At 60.9% G+C, this 22908-nt stretch overlaps 3 protein-coding genes across 4 annotated transcripts in view; 1 reads left to right on the top strand and 2 right to left on the bottom strand.

The window, feature by feature from the left end:
- Positions 1-919: 919 nt before the first annotated feature.
- On the bottom strand, positions 920-2223 carry LOC311162719 (cocaine- and amphetamine-regulated transcript protein-like; the record flags this gene model as incomplete). The annotated part of the gene is made up of 3 exons (XM_084221201.1): positions 920-1045; positions 1143-1226; positions 2092-2223. 3 exons carry the CDS (start codon positions 2221-2223, stop codon positions 938-940), a joined length of 324 nt encoding a protein of 107 aa, XP_084077327.1. The 3' UTR covers positions 920-937.
- Positions 2224-5088: 2865 nt separating this feature from the next.
- GADD45B (growth arrest and DNA damage inducible beta) lies at positions 5089-6789 on the top strand. Its single transcript, XM_084221197.1, has 4 exons — positions 5089-5263; positions 5354-5455; positions 5688-5901; positions 6039-6789. Exons 1-4 carry the CDS (start codon positions 5226-5228, stop codon positions 6150-6152), a joined length of 468 nt encoding a protein of 155 aa, XP_084077323.1. The 5' UTR covers positions 5089-5225; the 3' UTR covers positions 6153-6789.
- Positions 6790-11385: 4596 nt separating this feature from the next.
- GNG7 (G protein subunit gamma 7) overlaps positions 11386-22908 on the bottom strand; it is a 47160-nt gene continuing 35637 nt past the window's right edge. The window contains exons 2-4 of one of the 2 annotated variants that reach the window (XR_014616729.1): positions 16264-16381; positions 14052-14242; positions 11386-11673 (exon numbers count right to left, since the gene is read on the bottom strand). Coding sequence is in view for 1 of the 2 variants with exons in the window: in XM_084221200.1 (XP_084077326.1) it covers positions 14117-14242; positions 16264-16344 (207 nt within the window). In the remaining variant the exon portion in view is untranslated. Of the gene's footprint in view, positions 11674-13231; positions 14243-16263; positions 16382-22908 lie in introns of those variants that run through there. The other variant, XM_084221200.1, reaches the window with a different exon arrangement.

Below are 22908 nucleotides of genomic sequence, written 5' to 3'. Positions count from 1 at the left end.
CCGCCGCTCGGGACACACCCACTGATGTCACCGCCAGCCAATGGGAGGCGCCGGAGGGGAGGCGGGTGGGCGGAGCGGAGGTGGGGGAGAGGGTTCTTAAAGGGGCAACGCTGAGGGGTGGGGCAGCGGGTGGGGCCCGCGCGGGGGGTGCGGGGGTCTGGGTGGGGATGCGGGATTCGGAATTCTGGATGCGGGATTCGGGATGCGGGATTGTAGCTGGGGATTCGGGATGGGAATGCGGGATTCTGGCAGGGATTCGGGATCCTGGATGCGGGATTCTGGCCGGGGATTTGGAATTCTAGATGCGGGATTCTGGCCGGGGATTCGGGATCCCGGATGAGGGATTCTGGATGCAGGATTCTGGCTGGGGATTCGCAATTCTGGATGCGGGATTCTGGCAGGGATTCGGGATCCTGGATGCGGGATTCTGGCAGGGATTCGGGATCCCGGATGCGGCCGGGCTGGGCGGTGCGAGCCCCCCGCATCCCTCGCACCCTCCGCCTCCAGCGGCTCGGGAATCCCCGGTGCCCACGGGAGGATCCAGGACTCAGCTCCCTGCCGGTCTCTGCAGCGCTCCCGTTCCCGCCTCCCCTCTCCCGCAGCGGGATGCGATTCCCGCTCCCCGTCCCCATTCCTGCCCCACCCTCAGACTCCCGACAGGGGAGGGGGGCACGACGGGACCCCCACCCCCCTCAGGACCCTGCCCAGCGGCAGAGAGGGCCGGGAACCCCAAAATCCCCCCAAAAAGCAGACGGCAGGCGCGGATCCGAGGGTTTAATGTGTCCCGGAACCCCTCCAGCCCCACGGGCCGGTGCCGTGCGGGTCCATCCCGGTGCGGGGAGGGCGCCGGGACCCGCGGCTCCCCCTCTGTGCCCCTCCCGGGCGGCGGGCGGGTGGCAGCTGGTGTCCCGCCGTGTCCCCCGCTGTCCCCGCTCCCTCAGGAGCACTTGAGGATGAAGAGGTTGCAGGAGGTGCCGCGGGGGCAGCTGCAGAGCTTCCCGATGCGCGCCCCGCGCCGCACCGCGCACGGCTCCCGGGGCTCGCACTGCGGGGCGGCACCGTCAGCCCCGGTACCCCCCCCACCAAAGGGGGGGTTCGGGGTCCCCCTGAACCCCCAGAGTCGCCCCCCAGCCCCGCCGTACCCAGGGCACCCAGCTCAGCCTCTTCTCCAGCGCCGGCGGCTCCCGCGTCCCCAGCTCGTCCAGCACCTCCCGGAGCGCCTCCGCCTGCCACGGAGAGCAGCGGGGCACCCCGAAATGCCGGGGCACCCCGCGGGCTCCAGGGGGGCACCCCGAAATGCCGGGGCACCCCGGGAGCTCCAGAGGGGCCCCCCGAAATGCCGGGACACCCCGCGGGCTCCAGGGGGGCACCCCGAAATGCCGGGACACCCAGAGGCTCCAGAGGGGCACCCCCAATTCCCGGGACACCCGGGGGGCTCCAGAGGGGCACCCCGAAATGCCGGGACATCCCGGGAGCTCCAGAGGGGCACCCCGGGGCTCCAGAGGGGCACCCCGAAATGCCGGGACACCCAGAGGCTCCAGAGGGGCACCCCCAATTCCCGGGACACCCGGGGGTTCTAGAGGGGCCCCCCCAATTCCCGGGACACCCGGGGGTTCCAGTGGGGCCCCCCCAATTCCCGGGACACCCGGGGGCTCCGGATCCGTGTCACCCCGAGTCCCCCCGGCTCCTGCCCCATCCCCACCCCGCTCCGGGCTCATCCCGGCCGGGAATCGGGGCCGGGGCGGGACCGGGGGGGTTCGGGCTCTGTCCCCGGGGTGCGGCCCCGCGTCCCCCCCTCCGGTCCCCACCTCCCTCCCCGCCGGAGCTCAGGATGGGCCGGGGAAGGAAAAAACAACCGAAATTGCCCAAAGCAGCGATCCCCGGTGCTGCGGGACGTCCCCGGTGCCAGGAGCCTCCCGAGGGCCCCGCAGCAGCGGCGCAAAACCGGCGCGGGGGTCTCGGATCCCCCTCCCCAATTCCCCACTCCCCCCCTCCCCAAACCGGGCTGGGGGGAAGAGGAACACCCCGAAACGCCCCAAACCCTCACGGGGGGTGCTGGGGACCCCCTGCCCCGCTCCCCCGGCCCCTCACCAGCTCCGTCTCCTCCCGGCTGTGCCCGGGCAGGCTCAGCTCGGACCGGAGCTCCGGTACCGGTTCGGGGGTGCCGAGCAGGACGAGGCCGGAGCCCAGCAGGCAGAGCAGGCACAGCCGAGCGCTCTCCATGTTCCCGGTGCCGGCGGCGCCCCTGGATCCTCCGGGATGCGCCGGGCTCGGCTTTATACCCCGCACCGGACACCCCCAAAGCCGCGGTGACGCACACGGGGCACCGGTGTCCCCCCAAAGCCCGGCACCGGCACCGGGCTGCAGGGGGACACAGCGTCCCCGGGGACACGGGGGCCACCAGCCACGGACGTCAGCGCCGGGCCCAGGCGGGGACCTCCCGGTGACCCCCCCGGGCCGCAGCCGCCGCCAATTCCGTGAGCAAACAAACACCGGGCTGAGCCCCGGACACCGCGCGGGCGGCGGGGCACGGACGGGGGAGGTGGGGACAGACAGGGGGACGGACACGGGGACAGACACAGACGGGGAATACAGGTGGGCGGACGGACAAGGGGATGGAAAGGGGGACAGAGAGGGAATACAGACAAGGGGACAGACGGACGGACAGACAGGGAATACAGCCAGGGGGACAGACAGGGGACAGATAGGAAATACAGACGGGCGGACAGACAGGGGACACAGGGGACAGATAGGGAATACAGACGGGGGGGACAGACAGGGGACACAGGGGACAGATAGGGAATACAGACGGGCGGACAGACAGCGGACACAGGGGCGCCGCCGCTCTTTTGTCCCACAGTCCTTCCGGGCTCTGCAGCCTCCCCAGCGGGGCTCTCCGGTCCCGTTCCATCCCTGTCTGGTCCCTCCATGGTCCCCAGGGGGGTCCCCAAAGCCCGCAGGATCCCCGCAGACGGGGGGGGCACCGCCGCACACCGGCAGGACCGGAGCGGGGAGAACCCCGACCGCCGCCGAGCCCGCTCCTCCCTCCGGACCGGTCTGGCGGAAACCCCCAGTCCCGGTCTGGCCACCCCTAGCCCAGTCCGGTCCCGGTCCGGTGGCCCCTGATCCTGCTCCGGCTCCCCCCACTCGGTCCGGTCCCGGTTCGGTTGCCCCAGCCCAGGTCGGTGCCGGTTTGGTGAACCCCAACCCTCGGCCCCATTCCCGGTCCCGGTCCCGGTGCCGGTTTGGCGGCACCGCGCCCCGCCCACACCTCAAGACTCCGCCCACTCATGGACACAAAGCCTTCTGGGTAGTGTAGTCTCTGTTTAATGGCGCGGGAGAGGCGGGGCGCTGCAGGACTACACTTCCCAGAAGGCTTTGCGGCGGGAGCATCGAGAGGGCGGAGACGGCGCCGCCTGGCGGCTCGGAGGAGTCGGAGCGGGAGCGCGGCTGCGGTGGGACACGGGGGACACCGGGGACACGGGGGACACCGGGGACACCGGGGACGCTCCGCGGGGACACCGAGAGGGGACAGAGGACAGCGGCGACACGCACAGAGCGCCGGAACCGCCGTGGGCGGGGGGCAGCGTGGGAAATACGGCTCAGGACGCGGCCGAGGGAAACTGAGGCACGGCGTGGGCGCCCCCCGCGACCCCCCCGGGGGTTCACGGACCGGTGCGGCCCTGCAGCTGCGGGACCCGGGGCCAAGGCGAGGCGACCCCGGTGTGCACAAGTCGCGGGACAGCGGGAGGGTGTCCCCGGTGTGTCCCCGGTGTGTCCCCGGCAGGTGGCGGCCGCCGCCCGCGCGCATCACGGAGCTCCCCGCGTGTCCCGGTTTCCCCCGGCTCTGAGCGCACCGGCCCCTCCCGCCCCCGCCTGCAGGTCCCGGTGCACGGACCGACCTCCCCCGCGGCCCGGTGCGTGAATTGCCGCCCCCCCGGTGCAGCCCCCGCTCCACCGACAGACGCCCGGTGCAGCCCCCGGTGTACGGACCGTTCCACGGCCCACGAACCGACCCCTGCTGCCGTCCCCGGTGCACGGACCGACCCCCTGGTCAACGAACAGCCCCCGGTGCACGGACCGACCCCCCGGTACAGCCCCCACTCCACTCACAAAAACCCCGGTGCAGCTCCCGACCCCCGGTGCAGCTCCGGTGCCACGGACCGAGCCCCGCCGCGCAGACCCCTGCGCACCCCTGGAAAAGCCCCCGGTCTCAGGGGCCGACCGGTGCACCGACCGACCCCTGGAGCGACCCCCGGTGCAAGAACAGACCCTCGGAGCAGTCCCCGGTCCCAGGCACCGACCCCCCTGTGCAGCCCCCTGACCCACCGACCGACCCCCGGTGCAGGGAGCGACCCTCGGTGCAGCCCCCGGTCCCACAGATCACCCTCCGGTACACCGACCGACCCCCGGTGCAACCCCCGGTGCACGGAGGGACCCCCGGTGCGACCCCCGGTGCACGGGGCGACCCCCGGAGCGGCCCCCGGTGCAGTCCCCGGTGCACGGAGGGACCCCTGGTGTAGCCCCCGGTGCAGGGAGCGGCCCCCGGAGCGGGTCCCAGTCCCCCGGCCCGACCCCCGGTGCAGCCCCCGGTGCACGGAGGGACCCCTGGTGTAGCCCCCGGTGCACGGAGGGACCCCCGGTGCAGCCCCCGGTGCACGGAGGGACCCCCGGTGCAGCCCCCGGTGCACGGAGCGACCCCCGGAGCGGGTCCCGGTGCAGGGAGCGACCCCTGGTGTAGCCCCCGGTGCACGGAGCGACCCCCGGTGCAGCCCCCGGTGCACGGAGCGGGTCCCGGTTCCCCGGCCCGACCCCGAGCCCGGTTTCCCCCCGGTCCGGCCGGTCCCACTCCCGTGCCCGCGGGGGGGGGCGCAGTTTCAGGGCGGGGGTTTCCCCCGCGCTCTTCCCCCCCCCGCGTTTCACCCCCACGTGGGCCCCGCCGGCGGCGCCCAATCAGCGCCGCTCCCGTGGGCAGCTCCGCGCGGCGCCAGCCAATGGGCGAGGCGGGGGCGCCGCGCGAGGCCCCGCCCCTCGAGGGAGGCTATAAAAGGAGGCGCAGGGCGCGGCCGGGGCTCAGAGCGATCGCGCTGGAGCGGCGGCAGGAGCGGAGGGGGACCGGGAATCGCGATAGCGCCGCGATATCTCCGCGATATCCCCGCGGTAGCCGCGCTCGGGATTATTGCTCTTGGAGTTTGCCTTCTTCTCCTGCGGATTACAATTGCACCATGACCCTGGAGGAGCTGGTGCCTTGCGATAGCAGCAAGTAAGTGGCGGGCGGCTCGGGGATCGTTCGGCGGGGGGGATCCGTGTTGTCGCCGTCGCCGCTCACCGGCTCTGCCGTTCCTCCCGACAGGATGCAGGCGGTGAGCGAGGCGGTGGAGCGGGTGCTGGTGGCGGCGCAGCGGCAGGACCGCCTCACCGTGGGGGTCTACGAGTCGGCCAAGCTGATGAATGTGTGAGTATCGCGATAGGGCTCTGTCGGGGGGTTTGTCGGGGGGGATCTGGCTCGCGTGGCGGGGCTCATCGCGGCCCGCTTAGTGCAGAGCTGGGGCGTTTTACGGGTGGTAGAATTTGAGGGAGGGTTTGTCGCCAATTCTTAGCGCGATAGGGAGGCGACAGCTCCGCGGGAGGAGGTCCCACTATCGCGAGCTGTCCCGGTCGCCCCTAACCCTCCTCGCCCCCCTCAGGGACCCCGACAGCGTGGTGCTGTGCGTGCTGGCCACCGACGAGGAGGACGAAGGCGACATCGCCCTGCAGATCCACTTCACGCTGATCCAGGCGTTCTGTTGCGACAACGACATCCACATCCTGCGCGTGTCGGGCATGCAGCGCCTCGCCGCCATCCTGGGCGAGCCCGAGGCGGACTCCGAGCCCCGAGACCTGCACTGCCTCCTGGTCACGGTGAGCGCCGAGGTGACGCGCCGGTGGCCCCGTGATTCCACCGGGCGCCGCGCCAGGGGCCGGGGAGGGTGACGGGGCGGCTCGGGGACACGTGTCGGGGCGCCGGTGACACTAACCCCGTGCTCCTGCTCCCCCAGAACCCGCACACGGACGCCTGGAAGAGTCAGGGGTTGGCGGAGGTGGCGAGTTACTGCGCCGAGAGTCGCGACAGGAACCAGTGGGTGCCGTTCGTGTGTCTGCAGGAGCGCTGAGCCCTTCCCGGCCCCTTCCCGGCCTGGACTTGAAGGATTAAAAACCTTTAAAAAAAAAAAAACTAAACAGCAGGGGGAAAAAAAACCACAAAAAAAAAGAAGGAGAAACAGCCAGTTCCAACCCACAATGCCCCAAAACCCACCGATTTTATTTTTGTTTTGAACCGGAGAGGAGGAAGGGGGAGCGCGGCCGCTGCGGTGGGAATGGAGGGAGCGGAGCCGTGCCCGCAGGGGGACGCCGGAGCCCGCAGGGGGACACCGGAGCCCGCAGGGGGACACCGGCCGGAGCCGGGTGGACACTGGCCGGAGCCGCCGGCCCAGGAGTCGTGCTGGAGCGTGGGGAGCCCCGGGTGGGCGCCGCGGAGCGCGGGGGTGACCCCGGAGCCTGGACACTGTCGCGATTTTTTGGCAGCTGGGACGTGATGGAGGCGAGGACTGTAGAGAGCTGGATTTTTAATTTTTTTTTTTTTGGTGCAAAAAGTGCTTTTTCCAAGGAATTACGGACATCTGCACGGATGGACCTGCACCCCCCGGGTGCTGCTTTTGCACTTGGAGACCCTGAGCTAAACCTTTTTCAGAGTTTATTCTTCTACCGAGCGAGGAATTAAATTTATTTGCAATAAAATGTCTGACGTTACCGGTGTTTGCTCTTCCCTGTGCTCCGCTGGAGCCGTTCCCAAGGGAGCGGGAGCGGAATCGGCGCTTCCTGGGTGGGTTTTGGGGTGGGCTCCACCTCCCCTGGGGGCTTTTTATAGGGCCGAGGGTTCCCACCCGTGTGTGGCCTCGCTGCTGCTGGAGGAGAAATTCCCACCCCACCCTTCTCTGAAAAAGGGTTTTTCCAAGAAAAACACCCACGAGCTCCGTGGGAAACTGAGGCACGGCCCCACCCGCGCAGAAACCGCGGCTCCCGTGGGAACCGGGCCGGGGGCTGCCCGCGGGGGTGGGGGCGGGGAATTCCCTCCGTCCTCCGGGGGTGGGGACAAGGACAACCCCCGGGGGCTGTGGGGAAAGTGAGGCCGGGGGGCTCAGAGCGGCGTTCCCCCTTTGTGGGCACGGGGGATCCCTCGGCGGAGCGGCTCCGGTGGATCCCGGAGCAGGAGCTGCCCTGAGCTCGCCCGGTTCCCGTCACACGCGCGGTGTCACACGGGGTGGCCCCGGCGGGCCGGGAGCGGTGCCAGCCCCGGCTGGGGACACGGTGTCCGGCTGGGCAGGGACACCACGACCCGCCAGCCCCGGCTGGGGACACGGTGGCCATCCCAGAGCGTCGCGTGGCTCGGGGACGTGCCCTGTGCCCTCCTTTGGGGTTTTGATTGCGGGGGAAACTGAGGCACGGAGCCACCGCGGCGTGTGACAGCCCCGGCGGAGGCCACCGCGGGGACAAGATGGTGACAACACCCTCTGGGTGGCCCAAACCGCGACCCCCCCCAGGTCCCCAAGGTGTGGGGGCTCAGCTCGGGGTGGGGGGGACGATGGGGTGGCGCTGTTCCCCGGGATCCCCCCGGGAGGATCCCAAAGGGAAAGGGCCCGAGGGCGGCTGAGGCCGCCCGAACTCGTTTCACTGAGGAGGTCACGAGGCCATTCCTGTCGCCGCTGTCACCGCGGCTGTGCCACTCGTGTGACCGGTGTGTCAGGCGGCGGCCGTGTCACGGGGCTGCGAGGGGTTAAACCCCCCCAGACCCCCCAAAATCCTCAGGACAGCCCCGAGCCCCCCCCCCGGAGCTCACCCAGCCGGGACCACCCGCATCGACAGCGCGGGGTAATTAAACCCCGGGCGATAATTAGCTAATTAATAATGAATTCGGAATCGTAGCCAGCCCTGGGTGGGTGTTGCGCCCCCCCCAAAAGCTGACGCGGGGTTTTTGGGGGGTGGCGGTGACACGGGGAGCGCAGATGTCACCCCGAACGTGCCCGCGTGGGTGACACCGCAGCCGCCGTGTCACCGCGAGGGGGGTGGCAGGTCCCGGGGGGTGACACCGGGTGGGTTTGGGCACGGGGGGGGCACCGAGCCCCTTCCTGGCTCTGGGGCGGCCGCAGCCAGACAGGGCAGGGCCGGAGCCGCGCCGGAGCCGCTGATTTATGAGTCTGGCCTGGGTGGCTCCGGTGGCTCCGGCGGCTCCTGGCCCCGGGCTCCGTCTCCACCCTGGCAGCGACACCGGCGACAAGAAACCGGGGGGGCACCGCTCACCCCAAACCCCCCGAGCAGCTCGGCCCATCCCGACATCCCCAACCTCTGGAAATTGGGGGGAAACTGAGGCACGGAGCTGCCTCCCCTCCCCCCGCCGGTGACGCCCGGAGCGGGAAGTCCGTCCGTGATGTCACCGCGGCGGCCCCGTTGCGTCACGGGTGTCCCCGTGTCACCCGCGTGGGGACGTGGTGGCATCCTCCACGGAGTCCCCGCGGTCAGGGGGGTCCCCGAAAGGGGGGGATGACCCCGAGGGGGGGCCCCGCTCTGTCCCCGCCCCGGTGGCACCGCGGGGACACGCGGATGTCCCTGGGCCACCCGCTGCCGTCCCGGTGGCCGCGGCTCCGAGGGTAAGGAGTTAATTAGGCTGGCAGGGAGTTAATTAGAGCGGCAGCCAGGCTAAAAATAGCCCGGCGGAGGAGGGAGGGTTATTTTTAGCCGCTCCCAGCCCGGTGCCACCCGGCCGGTGTCGCTTTGGCGCTGGCACCGCCACCCGCTGCCACCTCCGGCAGCCAATTCCCGGCGGGAGGAGCCGCTCCCGGTGTCCCGGGGCTCCGAAGGGAATTGGGGACGAGTTCGGGATTCAGTGGCAGGGACCTGGCTGGGGGACAGTGACATCTGTTTGTCCCCTTGTCCCCCCGTCCATCCCGCTCTTCCCAGCGGCGTTTTTGGAGCAGACGCTGAAAAATCCCAACAATTCCCGGCCCGCGGCTGCAGCGGGAGCGGCGCATTCCAAGGATTCGCTCCCGGCCTGGATCCCGCTGATTTTCCAGCAGGAAGCTGGGAAGGGATCGCTTTTCCAGGGGAAAAAAAAAAATAAAAAAGAAGGAATGCAGCGCTGGGTTTGGTTTTCCCCGTGGGATGCGATGGGATGGCTCCGGAGATTCCCGGGAAAAAGGAGATTCCCAAGAGCTCCCGTGGAGGAGCCAGCAGGGAGGGAAAAGGGAATCCCTGAGAGCCGCGGGATTCCCAAGGGGGGATTTTTGAGGAGCTGAGACCCTGGAGGAGCTGCAATTCCTGGGAATCGGCATTCCCGATCCCACCTGAGCACGCAGGGGGTGGGGAAAAGGAGAATCCCCGGGAGCAGAGGGATTCCCGAGGGTGGAGAAGGGAATTCCCGAGGGAGGGTCGGGAATTCCCGACGCCCCGAGCGCGGCAGAGGAAATCGGCAAAATGCAAAGTGAGCCTTTTGTTTACTGTGTTTTCCATTCACTTGGGAACAACGATTCCACGAAATATTAAACACGGTGCGAGGAGGGGTCGGGGTGGGGGATATGGCACACGAGAAAGGGCAAAATCAACAAAACCAACCCAAAAAAAAAACCCCAAAAAAACGGGAATTGCAGACGGATGAGGATCCTACGGCACAGACACCGACCACTTCCTAAGGACAGTCCGGAAAAAAACGGGAATTGGGAGTTTTGGCAACGAGATCAGAGTTTGGCAAATCAGAATAATTAATGAGTGATAGACCAGAGAAAAGGAGAAAACGAGGAGAGCCAAGGATCCCACGTGGGCTGGGAGTAAATGGATTCTTGGGATTTTGTTAAATAAAGGTGGATTTGGAAGGAATTTTTAGGGGGGGAAATATAAAAGGGGCATTTGGGAGATCCAGAGGCTCCGGGGTGTCCCGGCTCCATCCCCTGAGACAGGGAGGGGAGGGTGAGGCAAAGGGAGGAAAACTGGAATAGGAGCAAAGTTTCCCTGGCCCTTTTATTCCCAGATTTCTATTTTTGGCACTGGCTTCACCACATCCCATAAAGAAAGGCCGGACAGATCTGGGCATGTGGTTAAATCCCAAAAAAAAAGGCTTTTGTGGAGTTGGGCTCCAGCTCCTCCTGCTCCCCCTTCCAGCACTTAAAAAGTTCTGAAAAGTCTTTTTTTTTTTTGGTGTTTTTTTCCCCCTTTTTCCTTTTTTTTTTTTTTCTTTTTAATTTTTTTTTTTGTAAATAAATTTATTTGGCAAATGCACTGAACAAAGTACAAGCAACTACTGGGAATCTGCACTTCTATTTCTGCCATACAAAAAAAAAAAAAACCACCCACGGCATGAGCACGGATTTACTTGGATGGACAAGGAGAAAATTCCGGAAAAAAAAAAAAAAAAGGTGGGGGAAAAAAATATAAAAAAAAAGAAAAGAAAAATGAAGGATTTTTTTTTTTTTCCCAACAAAAACGAGTCAGCCATGGAGACACCAGCACTGCCAGCAGCTCCCACCCCCAGCTCCTGGTGGGACCCTCAGGGAACCTGGAGATGCTCCAGGGCCTCTCTCCTGGCTCCCTGCTCCTTTCCCTGGATCCTCTTCCCTTCCCCCTCACCCTTTTCCCAGCTCCTTTTCCCTTCTCCCTTTTTTTTTTCCCCCCTTTTCCCTTCTCCCTGCCCCTGTTCCTTCTCCTGGCTCCTTTTCACTTTTCCCAGTTACTTTCCCTTCTCCCAACCCCTTTTTCCCTTTTCCAAACCTCTTTTCCCAGCTCCTTTTCCCTCCTCCCCACCTCTTTTCCCTTCTCCCATCCCTTTTCCTTTCTCCCAAACCCTTTCCCCTTCTCCCAACCCCCTTTCCCCTTTTCCAAACCTCTTTTCCCAACCCCTTTTCCCTTCTCCCCACCTCTTTTCCCTTCTCCCAAACCCTTTTTCCCTTTTCCAAACCTTTTCCCTTCTCCCATCCCTTTTCCCAACCCCTTTTCCCTGCTCCTTGCCCCTTTTCCTGACTCCTTTTCCCTTCTCCCAAACCCTTTTCCCTTCTCTCAACCTCTTTTCCCTTCTCCCAACCCCTTTTTCCCTTTCCAAATCTCTTCTCCCAACCCCTTTTCCCTCCTCCCCACCTCTTTTCCCTTCTCCCAGCTCCTTTTCCCTCTTCCCAACATCTTTTCCCTTCTCCCAACCCCTTTTTCCCTTTTCCAAACCTCTTTTCCCTTCTCCCATCCCTTTTCCCTTTTCCCAACCCTTTTTCCCTGCTCCTTGTCCCTTTTTCCCCCAGCTCCTTGCCCCTTTTCCCGACTCCTTTTCCCTTTTTCCCATCTCCCATCCCTTTTCTCATCTCCCTTTTCCCTTCTCCCACCCTTTTTCCCTTTTTCCCATCTCCCTTTTCCCTTTTCCCTTTTCCTTTTTCCCTCCTCCCAGCTCCAACGTGGTTTTGGCTGGGGCGGGACCCCAGCATGGGGGAGGCAGAGCAACCCCAAATCATCCAGACCCCAAAATCTGAGCCAGCATCCCTCGGGATCCCCATCCCGAGGAGGAGGAGGAGGAGGAGGAGGAGGGGGAGGAAGAATTCCCGGCTCCAGCCCCGGCTCCAAGGATAGCACCAAGCTCTGGTCTCGAACACAGAGGAAGAATCAGATCTGGAGTAGAAAAGTAAGGCTGGAACTGTCCCAGAGATTAAGGACGAGAGGGAATTCCCTCCTGGAGAAGGAATCCCGGGCTGGACTCGGGAGTGGCCGCGTCATTCCCGGCGGGCGGAGCTTGGGGCGGGATTTGGGATTCGGGATTTGGGATCAAACCCTCCAGAAAAGGCTTTGCTGGGGGGGAATTGCAAATTCCTTTCCCATGGGAATTGTCCCTGGCATTCCTAACCCCATCCAAAGTTTTCTGGGGGAATGGGGAAACTCCCAGGATTTCACATCGGCTGTGGCCAGGTTGTTTTTATCCCTCCTCTTCCCAAAAACCTGTGCTCAGGAGAACCATTCCCGGTGGTTCTGGGAAATCTTTTCCAGCCTCACGGATTTTGGGATTCTGGGAATGTCTCCCAGGAGCTGCTGAGCCCCAGGATGGGCCCTGGGGACGTGGATTTGGTTGGGACCCAAATCCCAGGATCTGTCCCTTCCCCACAGATCCGGGGGCCACTCCATGGAATTCCCGGAGCACCCAAGGCCTCCATGGAAGCGTCTCCTGCTCCCATTTCCCTGCTCCCCCTTTTCCTATTCCCATTTTCCTGCTCCCCCTTTTCCTATTCCCTTTTCCTGCTCCCCTTTCCCTGCTCCCATTTTCCTGCTCCCCCTTTCCCTGCTCCCCCTTTTCCCATTCCCATTTTCCTGCTCCCCCTTTTCCTGCTCCCATTTTCCTGCTCCCCCTTTTCCTATTCCAGTTTCCCTGCTCCCCTTTTCCTGCTCCCCCTTTCCCTGATCTCCCTTTTCCTTCTCCCCCTTTTCCTATTCCCCTTTCCCTGCTCCCCTTTTCCTTCTCCCCCTTTTCCTATTCCCATTTCCCTCCTCCCCTTTCCCTGCTCCCTCTTTTCCTATTCCCCTTTCCCTGTTCTCCTTTCCCTGCTCCCCCTTTTCCCATTTCCATTTTCCTGCTCCCCTTTCCCTGCTCCCCCTTTTCCCATTCCCATTTTCCTGCTCCCCTTTCCCTGCTCCCCCTTTTCCTATTCCCCTTTTCCCGCTCCCCCTTTCCCTTCTCCCCTTTCCCTGCTCCCCCTTTCCCTGCTCCCCCTTTTTCCATTCCCATTTTCCTGCTCCCCCTTTTCCTGCTCCCATTTCCCTGCTCCCCCTTTTCCTGATCTCCTTTCCCTCCTCCCCTTTCCCTGCTCCCCCTTTTCCCATTCCCATTTTCCTATCCCCCTTTCCCTGCTCCCCTTTTCCCATTCCCCTTTCCCTGCTCCCCCTTTCCCTGCTCCCCCTTTTCCTATTCCCATTTTCCTATTCCCATTTTCCTGCTCCCCCTTTCCCTGCTCCCCCTTTTCCTATTCCTCTTTCCCATTCCCATTTTCCTGCTCCCCTTTCCCTGCTCCCCCTTTTCCTATTCCCCTTTTCCCATTCCCATTTCCCTGCTCCCCTTTCCCTGCTCTCCCCTCCCTGCTCATCCCCCAGCCCTCCCAGTTCAATCCCAGTCCCGGATTCCCAAGGGATGGGATCAGAACTGGTCCTTCCCCTCCCCCTCCCCACCTGCCCTAATCCTCCCTGCACATTTCCCAGGCCCTGCATTTAGTGGGAAGAATTCCAGTGTGGAAAAGGGAGATGGGAAACGTGGGGAATTTGCTGATTTGGGTTGAAACTCCCCCAAAAGTCGATTTTTCCAAGATTCTGGATGCACCAGGAAGCTCCTTCCCTTCCCTCCCTCTCTGAATTTGGGGACAGCACAGAGACCCCCCCAAAATCCCGACCTCCCCCATCCTTGGGGCTCCCTAAAATTCCTCCAGGGATCTCTCCCAGCTGGGAATTCCCCTGCAGGGCCATCCCTGGATCCCAGCAGAGCCCTGGGATGCAGGGAAAAGCCTCCCCAGCCTCCCTCTGACCATTCCCAACAGGGATTTTTCCAGCTGGATTTGGGGATTTTGGGGTTTTTTTTTTTGGTTTTTATTTTTGTACTGATTTTCTACAAAATAATTTCCCACCTCACCCCTGCTCCAGAGGAAATTCCTGCTGATTTGGGCTCTGGGTCCAGCTCTCACATCCCACTGGGAATGACCCCCCCAGCTCCTCCTCCACCACCCCTTTCCCAAATCCAAATATCCCAATTTGGATCCCCCCCCCCCCCTTCCTTCCTTTCCTCCCTCAACCCTGGGTAAATTTTAAAATCCTGATTCCAATTTTTAATCCCACTTTCCTTCCCAGGAAGCAGCCACCAAACCCTGCTTCCAATTTTCTTTTTTCTGGATGTTTTTTTTGAGGGGGAAATTTTGTTGTTTTTTCTTAAGGTTTTGTTTTGTTTTTCTCAGATTTTTGTTTTGTTTTTCTCAGGAATTTTTAAGTTCTGCTCGAAGCCGGCGTTGAGTTTTTACCCCTGGGTGCAGGTGAAGGTGTGGAGGAGCCTGGATGGGGATTTTCCTTCCAGAAGGATCCACAGCTATAGGATGATGCAGGGTTTTTTGTCCTTAAAGGGATTCTCAGAAGCAGGAACTCCCACCAGGAGAGGATCGTTCCGAGCATGCTGCTCACAGTAATTCATCAGCTCCGAGGATGCTTTGGAGACCTGCATTTTGGGGATAAAAATATTTTAAAAAGCATGAATTTGGGAGATAATCCCACCTCAAAGTCACCAGCACTTCCAGGATTTTTGGGGTTTGACATCCAGCTTTTCCCAGCAGAAATTTTGGGGAGATGAGGAGAAAAAAATGGGAATTTTGGAGGTGGAAAATCGGATTTTACAGTGAGAAGTGTGGGGAAATGCCCCAGCTGGGAGATTTAAATCATAACAATCATGTATCCATGTTTGTCAGGGATATAAGATGAAAATCCCAAAATCTGAGGATGCTTTAAAGACCTGGATATTGGGGAAGAAAGCAGGAATTTATGGGAATATTCCCAGCTCAGAGTCTTGCAGGATTTTTGGGGGATTTACATCCAGCTTTTTTTCCCTTAAGGATTTCAAAGGGATTTATTGTAGCTGTGGGGTTTTTTTTTCAGGGATTTGGGATGAAAAAGTGAAGGAGAAGATTCCCTGAGTGCAGCCTCTTGATAAAGGTTTGGAAAACTTTAGGATCCATTGTTTAAGGTTTAGTTCCAAGCTGATTTTTTGGGAATGGAGGGATCAGAGGAGGCTCCAAATCCCCAGGGAGCTGCTGGAGGCTCAGGAGATTCCCCAATCCTGTTTTTTAATTTTAATTTCTTTAATGACACAGGGCAGAGATGGAGCCACATCTGGAGGTTTTCCAACCTTGGGCACTTCCAGGGATCCAGGAGGGATCCAGAGAGAGAATTCCTTCTGTCCACCAAGCCTAAAATTCCCCTCTTTCCATCCCAACCCCTTTGTCCTTGTCACCAAATCCTGGTGGGGATTCCTTGGAGGGAATCCTGGGATGTTGGGGAGATCCTGCTGGGGGAAACCCAGGGTCTCTTCCCACTCCCATCTGAGTCAGGAGGCTTTTTGAGCTCTTGGAGATTTATTTCACACCCAAGACAGCTCAGCTACTTTAAAAATCAACAATAAAATCAGCAAGGTGGCTTCTGTGGCAGTGTGGGAAACAAAAAGGTTTTAATAAAAGGAAAACTAATCTAGGTGCAAGAAGCTCTCTTCACAAAAACCAAAGTTTCTTTGTTCTCTTGTTTTTCTAGTAAATTGCCCAATCGAGACTTTTAACCATTTAGCATTCCTTAATGAAGTGCCCCAAGCCCTACGAGAGCCTTTTTCACCTCACTGAGAGAAACTTCTGAATTTATTTCCTTTTTAAGGGGAAAAAGGAGAGTTTTGTCACTCTGTCAACAAAGAGCACACTCCTAAAACATCAACAAGGAGAACATCCCTACAACGAGGAGCTCATCCCTACAACAGAGCTCATCCCTACAACCAGGAGCACATCCCTACAAGGAGCACATCCCTGCAACAAGGAGCACATCCCTACAACAAGGAGCACATCCCTATAACAGAGCACATCCCTACAACGAGGAGCACATTCCTAAAACAAAGAGCACATCCCTATAACAGAGCACATCCCTACAAGAAGGAGCACATCCCTACAACCAGGAGCACATCCCTACAACCAGGAGCACATCCCTACAACAAGGAGCTCATCCCTACAACAGGGAGCACATCCCTACAACGAGGACCTCATCCCCACAACCAGGAGCCCATTCCTACAACAAGGAGCACATCCCTACAACGAGGAGCTCATCCCTACAAGGAACTCATCCCTACAACAAGGAGCACATCCCTACAAGGAGCTTATCCCTATAATCCCTATAACAGAGCTCATCCCTACAACGAGGAGCACATCCCTACAACAAGGAGCAGATTCCTATAACAGAGCTCCTTCCCACAACCAGGAGCACATTCCTACAACAAGGAGCACATCCCCACAACCAGGAGCACATCCCTACTACAAGGAGCACATCCCCACAACCAGGAGCACATCCCTACTACAATGAGGAGCTCATCCCCACAACCAGGAGCTCCTCCCCACAACCAGGAGCACATCCCTACTACAATGAGGAGCACATCCCTACAACCAGGAGCTCCTCCCCACAACCAGGAGCCCATTCCACCCCTGTGCTCACCTTGATCCTCTCGATGCCGGCCTCGATGCGGAGCTGCTCCACGAGTTTCCGGGCCTGGGCTATGTTGTTAGTCGTGGACATTCTCTGCCATCGGCTCCGGGCCCGGCTCAGCAGAATCCTGCGGGAACACGGAGGGGCTGCAGCAGGGCAGGACCGATCCCTGGGCTGTTCAAATTCATCCCCACACCCAACCCAGCTCGGGACTGGGAGCTCTGACGTTTCCTGAGGTTGTTTCGAGTTCCCCTTCCCAGGGAGTGCTGTAAAAATCTCTGCTGAGGAGAGCGGAAAAACCCGCCTGGTTCTGCAGAGCGCCGCTCTGCCCCGGCACGGCCCCGGGCCGGCACCAAGGGGGGCTCGGGGGGCTCCTGCTGGCCTTGGTGTCCCTGGCACTGGGCAGGTGACACTGCAGGTGGGTCAGGTGAAGCTGCACACGGGGCTGTGTCCATGGCAACACATCCCACTGGCCCATGGGATTGGGGTCCAGCATTCCCATGGGATTGGGGTCCAGCATTCCATGGGATTGGGGCCCAGCATTCCCATGGGATTGGGGTCCAACGTTCCTATGGGATTGGGGTCTAACATTCCCATGGGATTGGTGTCCAACCTTCCCAAGGGATTGGTGTCCAACATTCCCATGGGATTTGTGTCCAATGTTCCCATGGGATTGGTGTCCAACCTGCCCATGGGATTGGTGTCCAACATTCCCATGGGATTTGTGTCCAATGTTCCCAAGAGATTTATGTCTCACCTTCCCAAGGGATTGGGGTCCAACATTCCCATGGGATTTATGTCCAACCTGCCCATGGGATTGGTGTCCCACCTGCCCATGGGATTTGTGTCCATCCTTTCCATGGGATTTGTGTCCAACCTTCCCATGGCATTCATATCCCACCTGCCCATGGCATTCATGTCCCACCTGCTCAAGGGATTTGTGTCCCACCTGCCCATAGGATTCATGTCCATCCTCCCCATGGGATTTATGTCCAACCTTCCATGGCATTGGTGTCCAACATTCCCATGGGATTCATGTCCCACCTTCCCATGGGATTTGTGTCCCACCTGCCCAAGGGATTTGTGTCCCACCTTCCCATGGCATTCATGTCCCACCTGCCCAAGGGATTCATGTCCCACCTGCCCACAGGATTCATGTCCCACCTGCCCATGGCATTCATGTCCCACCTGCCCAAGGGATTTATGTCCCACCTGCCCATGGGATTTATGTCCCACCTGCCCGTGGGGCCGTGTCCCTGCACCCCCACAATTCCCTGGCAGGCCCTGAACCCCACTCCTCTTGTTTTCACAGCAGGAACTGACGGATTTTTTCCACCAGACCCAAACAATCCCCCCTGCCCCGGGGGCAGACACCACCCCCAGCCCGTCCCCTTTGTGCCACCGCTGCTGTGGAGGTGTCACAGCCGTGTCACAGCCACCACCTCCCGCCGCTGACTCAGCCCCTGACCGTCCCTTCCCGGGGCACGGGGGGCAGCTCCCACCCCCACCGGAGCCGGAGACGATTCCAGGAGGGGAAGGAGCCAAAGCAAACACGGCTCCCGGCCCCACCAGCCGCCCACTGCAGCCCTTCCATGCCTTAATTAGAGGCTCCTCCAACTTCTCCCCGGGCCTGGCAGCTTCAAAGCCGAGCGTTCCCGGCGGGAGCGGGGTGGGAGCGCCCGTCCCATCCCAAATCCTCGCTGTCTCGCCTATGTTTAGACATTTGGGGAGTTTATTCCAGACCACAAGGGCACTCTCGGGGATGATTTGGCTTGGCAGCCGCAGCCCGGCGTGTTCTCGGCTCCTCAATCCCGGAGCAGCACTCGAGAATGGTGCGGGAAGGGCGGGGGGGAACGAGCGGCGCTGCAGCCCCGCGTTCCCGGAGGGAGGCAGGGAGGGAGGGAGGGAGGATTCCCTGAATTAACGGCGCTGTTTGGGAATCTCCGCCTCTCCCGTCCTGGAAGTTAAGTCAAGGCAGCACGGGGAAGCTGCCAGGGTGAAATCAGGTCCGGTTCTGTGGAAATGGAGGAGGAAGGAGGCTGTTCCCTGGGGAAGGAGCTCCTGCTTTGAGGCGCTCCAAAGCAGCTCCCCAGCAGCATCCCAGTGAATCCCAGCTTCCCTCTTCCCAGCAGGGCTTTTCTCCCCTCCCAAGAGCAGAGAGAAGCAGCAGTCAGGGGATCTGAACCCCTCCCAGTGCCAGGTCCTGCAAGGGGATTAGGAGCAGGGCAAAGTCCAGCTCCTCCTAACCCCGTGCAGCGACCTCGAGAGCCCTTCCTGCTGCAGACACTGCCAGAACAACTCTGCTCACCTGGACAAGAGTTAGCAGGCAGCTGGGGGAAAAAAATGCAAGGAATTTGTGTTTCCAAGTGTTTGCAGCAGCACAGGATCACCTGCCTGTACTTTCTCAGCTTCCTGTTTACGGAGTGAGGCCGATGAATCAGCCCAGGGAGAGTTCAGAGAACTTCTGGGAGCTGCTCCTGCCCCCATCCCTGTCCCTGCAGCATCCTGAGGATCCAAAAACAGGGCACTGCTGGATCCAAAACCAGGGCAGTGCTGGATCCAAACACAGGGCAGTGCTGGATCCAAACACAGGGCACTGTTGGATCCAAACCAGGGCACTGCTGGATCTACAGCCAGGGCAGTGCTGGATGCAAAATCAGGGCACTGCTGGATCCAAACACAGGGCAGTGCTGGATCCACAGCCAGGGCAGTGTTGGATCCACAGCACTGCCCTGATTTTGGATCCAGCACTGCCCTGATTTTGGATCCAGCAGTGCCCAGATGTGGATCCAGCAGTGCTCTGTGTTTGGATCCAGCACTGCCCTGTTTTTGGATCCAGCACTGCCCAGATGTGGATCCAGCACTGCCCTGGCTGTGGATCCAGCACTGTCCTGTTTTTGGATCCAGCACTGTCCTGTTTTTGGATCCAGCACTGCCCTGTGTTTGGATCCAGCACTGCCCTGGCTGTAGATCCAGCACTGCCCTGGTTTGGATCCAGCACTGCCCTGTGTTTGGATCCAGCACTGCCCTGTGTTTGGATCCAGCACTGCCCTGTGTTTGGATCCAGCACTGCTCTGTTTTTGGATCCAGCAGTGCCCTGTTTTTGGATCCAGCACTGCCCTGTGTTTGGATCCATCACTGCCCTGGCTGTGGATCCAGCACTGCCCTGTTTTTGGATCCAGCACTGCCCTGTTTTTGGATCCAGCACTGATCTGATTTTGGATCCAGCACTGCCCTGTGTTTGGATCCAGCACTGCCCTGTGTTTGGATCCAGCACTGCCCCGTTTTTGGATCCAGCCCCATCATCCCTTTGCCCTTTTTCTAAGGAAATCAGTGTTTGGGAAAGGACTGGGATGTGACGTCTGCACCCAGGCTGGCCAGGAAGGACAGTGGGGACACCGAGCTCTCCTGCACATCCTCCAAAACTGAAGAAATGACCCCAACAGAGGCAGAATTCCTTCTGCCAGGGGGGCAAACCTCGGGATCCTGGCTTGGTCCCACCTCCCGCTGCTGCTGGAGCCGGGCCAGCGCTGACTCTTCCCTCGCCTGGCTCTGCTCCGTGACTCAGCACCAGGCCCTGCTCTCCTCCGGCTGAGTCACCCCCAGCCCTCCTCAGCACAAACAAATCCTCCTCAATTCGGCAGCAGCGTTTGGGACAGGGAGATTTTCGGGAATGGCTCTGGCGGCGCTGTTCCTCACGCTGTGTCCGGGAGCTCTTCCAGCAGCGATGGAGTCACCCCGGGCTGCTCTCCCTGCTCCTCCTGGATCGGGCAGATCCCAGCCCGGGGAAACACCGACAGAAAGATTTCCCAGCAGCACTAAAAACCGATACAAACACAGGGAACACAAGAGCGCGGGCAGGGAGGGATCACCGGGGTGGCCCGAGGGCAAGGAGGGAGGGAGGTTGGGGAATCCGGGATCCGGGAGCGCAGGTGGGAGGTTTGGGAATGACACAAAAACATCTCAGGAGGGTCTGGCTGGGGTACAAACCCCCCGGGAGCGCTCCTGCCTGTTTTAGAGAAAACACCGAAGTCAGGATAAACCCTGGAACGGTCAGGATTTGGTTTTAAATCAGTTTGGATATTCTGGACTAAAAGCAGAATAGCAACATCCCCGAATCTCTCCTGGGTTGTTCCATCCCTACATTTCCAGGCTCACACCGTCACAAATGCCACGTTCTGTGCTCACATTCCCCCAGATGCTGCGGGTGGCACCGCGGGGAGCCGAGGCTGTGCCACCCTCCCGGTGTCGCGTCACGGCAGCACCGAGTGACGGCCGGAGCGGCCCCTCCGCGTCCCTTTGTTCCCGACAGCTCCCTCTGCGCGCCCGGCAGGCTGAGAAAGTCCCGATTTGGGCTGTTTTCATGGGAAAAAAGCGGCGCAAACCCGCGCAGCCCCTGAGTCAGCCGCGCGCAGCAGCGGCGGGTGACAGAGCGGTGACAGAGCGGTGACAGAGCGGTGACAGCAGCGCTGGCTCTGCCGAGCCGTGACTCAGCAGCGGCTCCGTGCTGGAGGAGACGCCTCCTCCTCCTCTCCCATCACGGATCCGGGCTGGCTCCGAGCAGCCTCTGCCCTTTCCCCGTTGATTGATCGATTTATTCATTGATTTATTCCCGGCGGGACGGAGGAGGCGCGGATCCCCCATCTCCATCTCCCTCCCTCAGCCGAACCTTTCCCAACCGAAACGCGGCCCCGGGATCGCGGTCACGAGGGTGAAACCGGCCGGGAAGCCGGGCCTGTCCCGGCCTGACGCCGGGAACCGGTCCTGGCACGGCTCCCGGGCAGCGCCGGCCCGCGGTGCCACCTGCCCGCCGCCGCACGGTGACGGCAGCGCGCAAAAATGCGCTGATCCCGCGCTCCGCCGGGAATTCCTGCCGTTCCTGCCATAGCTGCGAGCTGCCACTCCTCGAACAGCCAGCGGCTGAGCGGCACTCACCCTTCCAGGACCCCATTTACCTCTCAGGACTGCATTTACCCTTCCAGGACCTTATAAACCCCTCACCGTGGCATTCACCCTTCCAGGACCCCATTTACCTCTCAGGGTTGCATTTACCCTTCCAGGACCTTATAAACCCCTCACCGTGGCATTCACCCTTCCAGGACCCCATTTACCCCTCAGGGCCACATTTACCCTTCCAGGACCCCATTTACCTCTCAGGATTGCCTTTACCCTTCCAGGACCCTATAAACCCCTCAGGGCTGCATTCACCCTTCCAGGACCCCATTTACCTCTCACGGTCGCATTTACCCTTTCAGGACCCCATTTACCTCTCAGGACTGCGTTTACCCTTCCAGGATCCTATAACCCCCTCAGGGCTGCATTCACCCTTCCAGGACCCCATTTACCTCTCACGGTCGCATTTACCCTTCCAGGACCCTATAAACCCCTCAGGGCTGCATTCACCCTACCAGGATCCCATTTACCTCTTAGGACCTTCTCTACCCTTCCAGGCCCCCATAAACCCCTCACATTTACCCTTTCAGGACTCCATTTACTTCTCAGGACCGCATTTACCCTTCCAGGACCCTATAAACCCCTCACAGTCACATTCACCCTTCCAGGACCCCATTTACCTCTCAGGATTGCCTTTACCCTTCCAGGACCCTATAAACCCTCAGGGCTGCATTCACCCTTCCAGGATCCCATTTATCTCTCAGGACTCTCTCAACCCTTCCAGCCCTCTCTCAGCCCTCCGTGTTTTAGGATTTTGGGATGGAGCAGCCCCAGGGTCTCCAAGCCTTCTGTGTTTTGGGATTTTGGGATAGAGAAACCCAAGGATTTTGGGATTCCGGGATGGAGCAGCTCTGTGTTTTGGGATTCTGGGATGGAGCAGCCCCAGGGTTTTGGGATTGGGGATGCAGCAGCCCCAGGGTTTTGGGATTGGGGATGCAGCAGCCGCAGGGTTTTGGGATTGGGGATGCAGCAGCCCCAGGGTTTTGGGATTGGGGATGCAGCAGCCGCAGGGTTTTAGGATTCAGGGATGGAGCAGCCCCAGGGTTTTGGGATCGGGGATACAGCAGCTCTGTGTTTTGGGATGCAGCAGCCCCAGGGTTTTGGGATCGGGGATGCAGCAGCTCTGTGTTTTAGGATGGAGCAGCCCCAGGGTTTTGGGATTGGGGATGCAGCAGCCCCAGGATTTTGGGATGGAGCAGCCCCAGGGCTTTGGGATTGGGGATGCAGCAGCCCCAGGGTTTTGGGATGGAGCAGCCCCAGGGTTTTGGGATTGGGGATGCAGCAGCCCCAGGGTTTTGGGATTCCGGGATGGAGCAGCCCCAGGGTTTTGGGATTCAGGGATGCAGCAGCTCTGTGTTTTGGGATGGAGCAGCCCCAGGGTTTTGGGATCGGGGATGCAGCAGCTCTGTGTTTTGGGATGGAGCAGCCCCAGGGTTTTGGGATTTCAGGATGGAGCAGCCCCATGGTTTTGGGATCGGGGATGCAGCAGCCCCAGGATCTCCAAGCCCTCCGTGTTTTGGGATTCAGGGATGGAGCAGCCCCAGGGTTTTGGGGTCGGGGATGGAGCAGCCCCATGGTTTTGGGATCGGGGATGCAGCAGCCCCAGGGTTTTGGGATCGGGGATGCAGCCGCTCCCCCTGGCTGGAGCGGGGCCAGCAGCCGGGAGCGAGCCGGGAGCCAGGAGGAGCGGGGGGGGCGGGC

Source organism: Fringilla coelebs (genome assembly GCF_963513975.1).
Source record: "Fringilla coelebs genome assembly, chromosome: 24".
In the NCBI taxonomy this organism is placed as follows: domain Eukaryota; kingdom Metazoa; phylum Chordata; class Aves; order Passeriformes; family Fringillidae; genus Fringilla; species Fringilla coelebs.
This window is presented reverse-complemented; position numbering and strand designations above follow the sequence as displayed.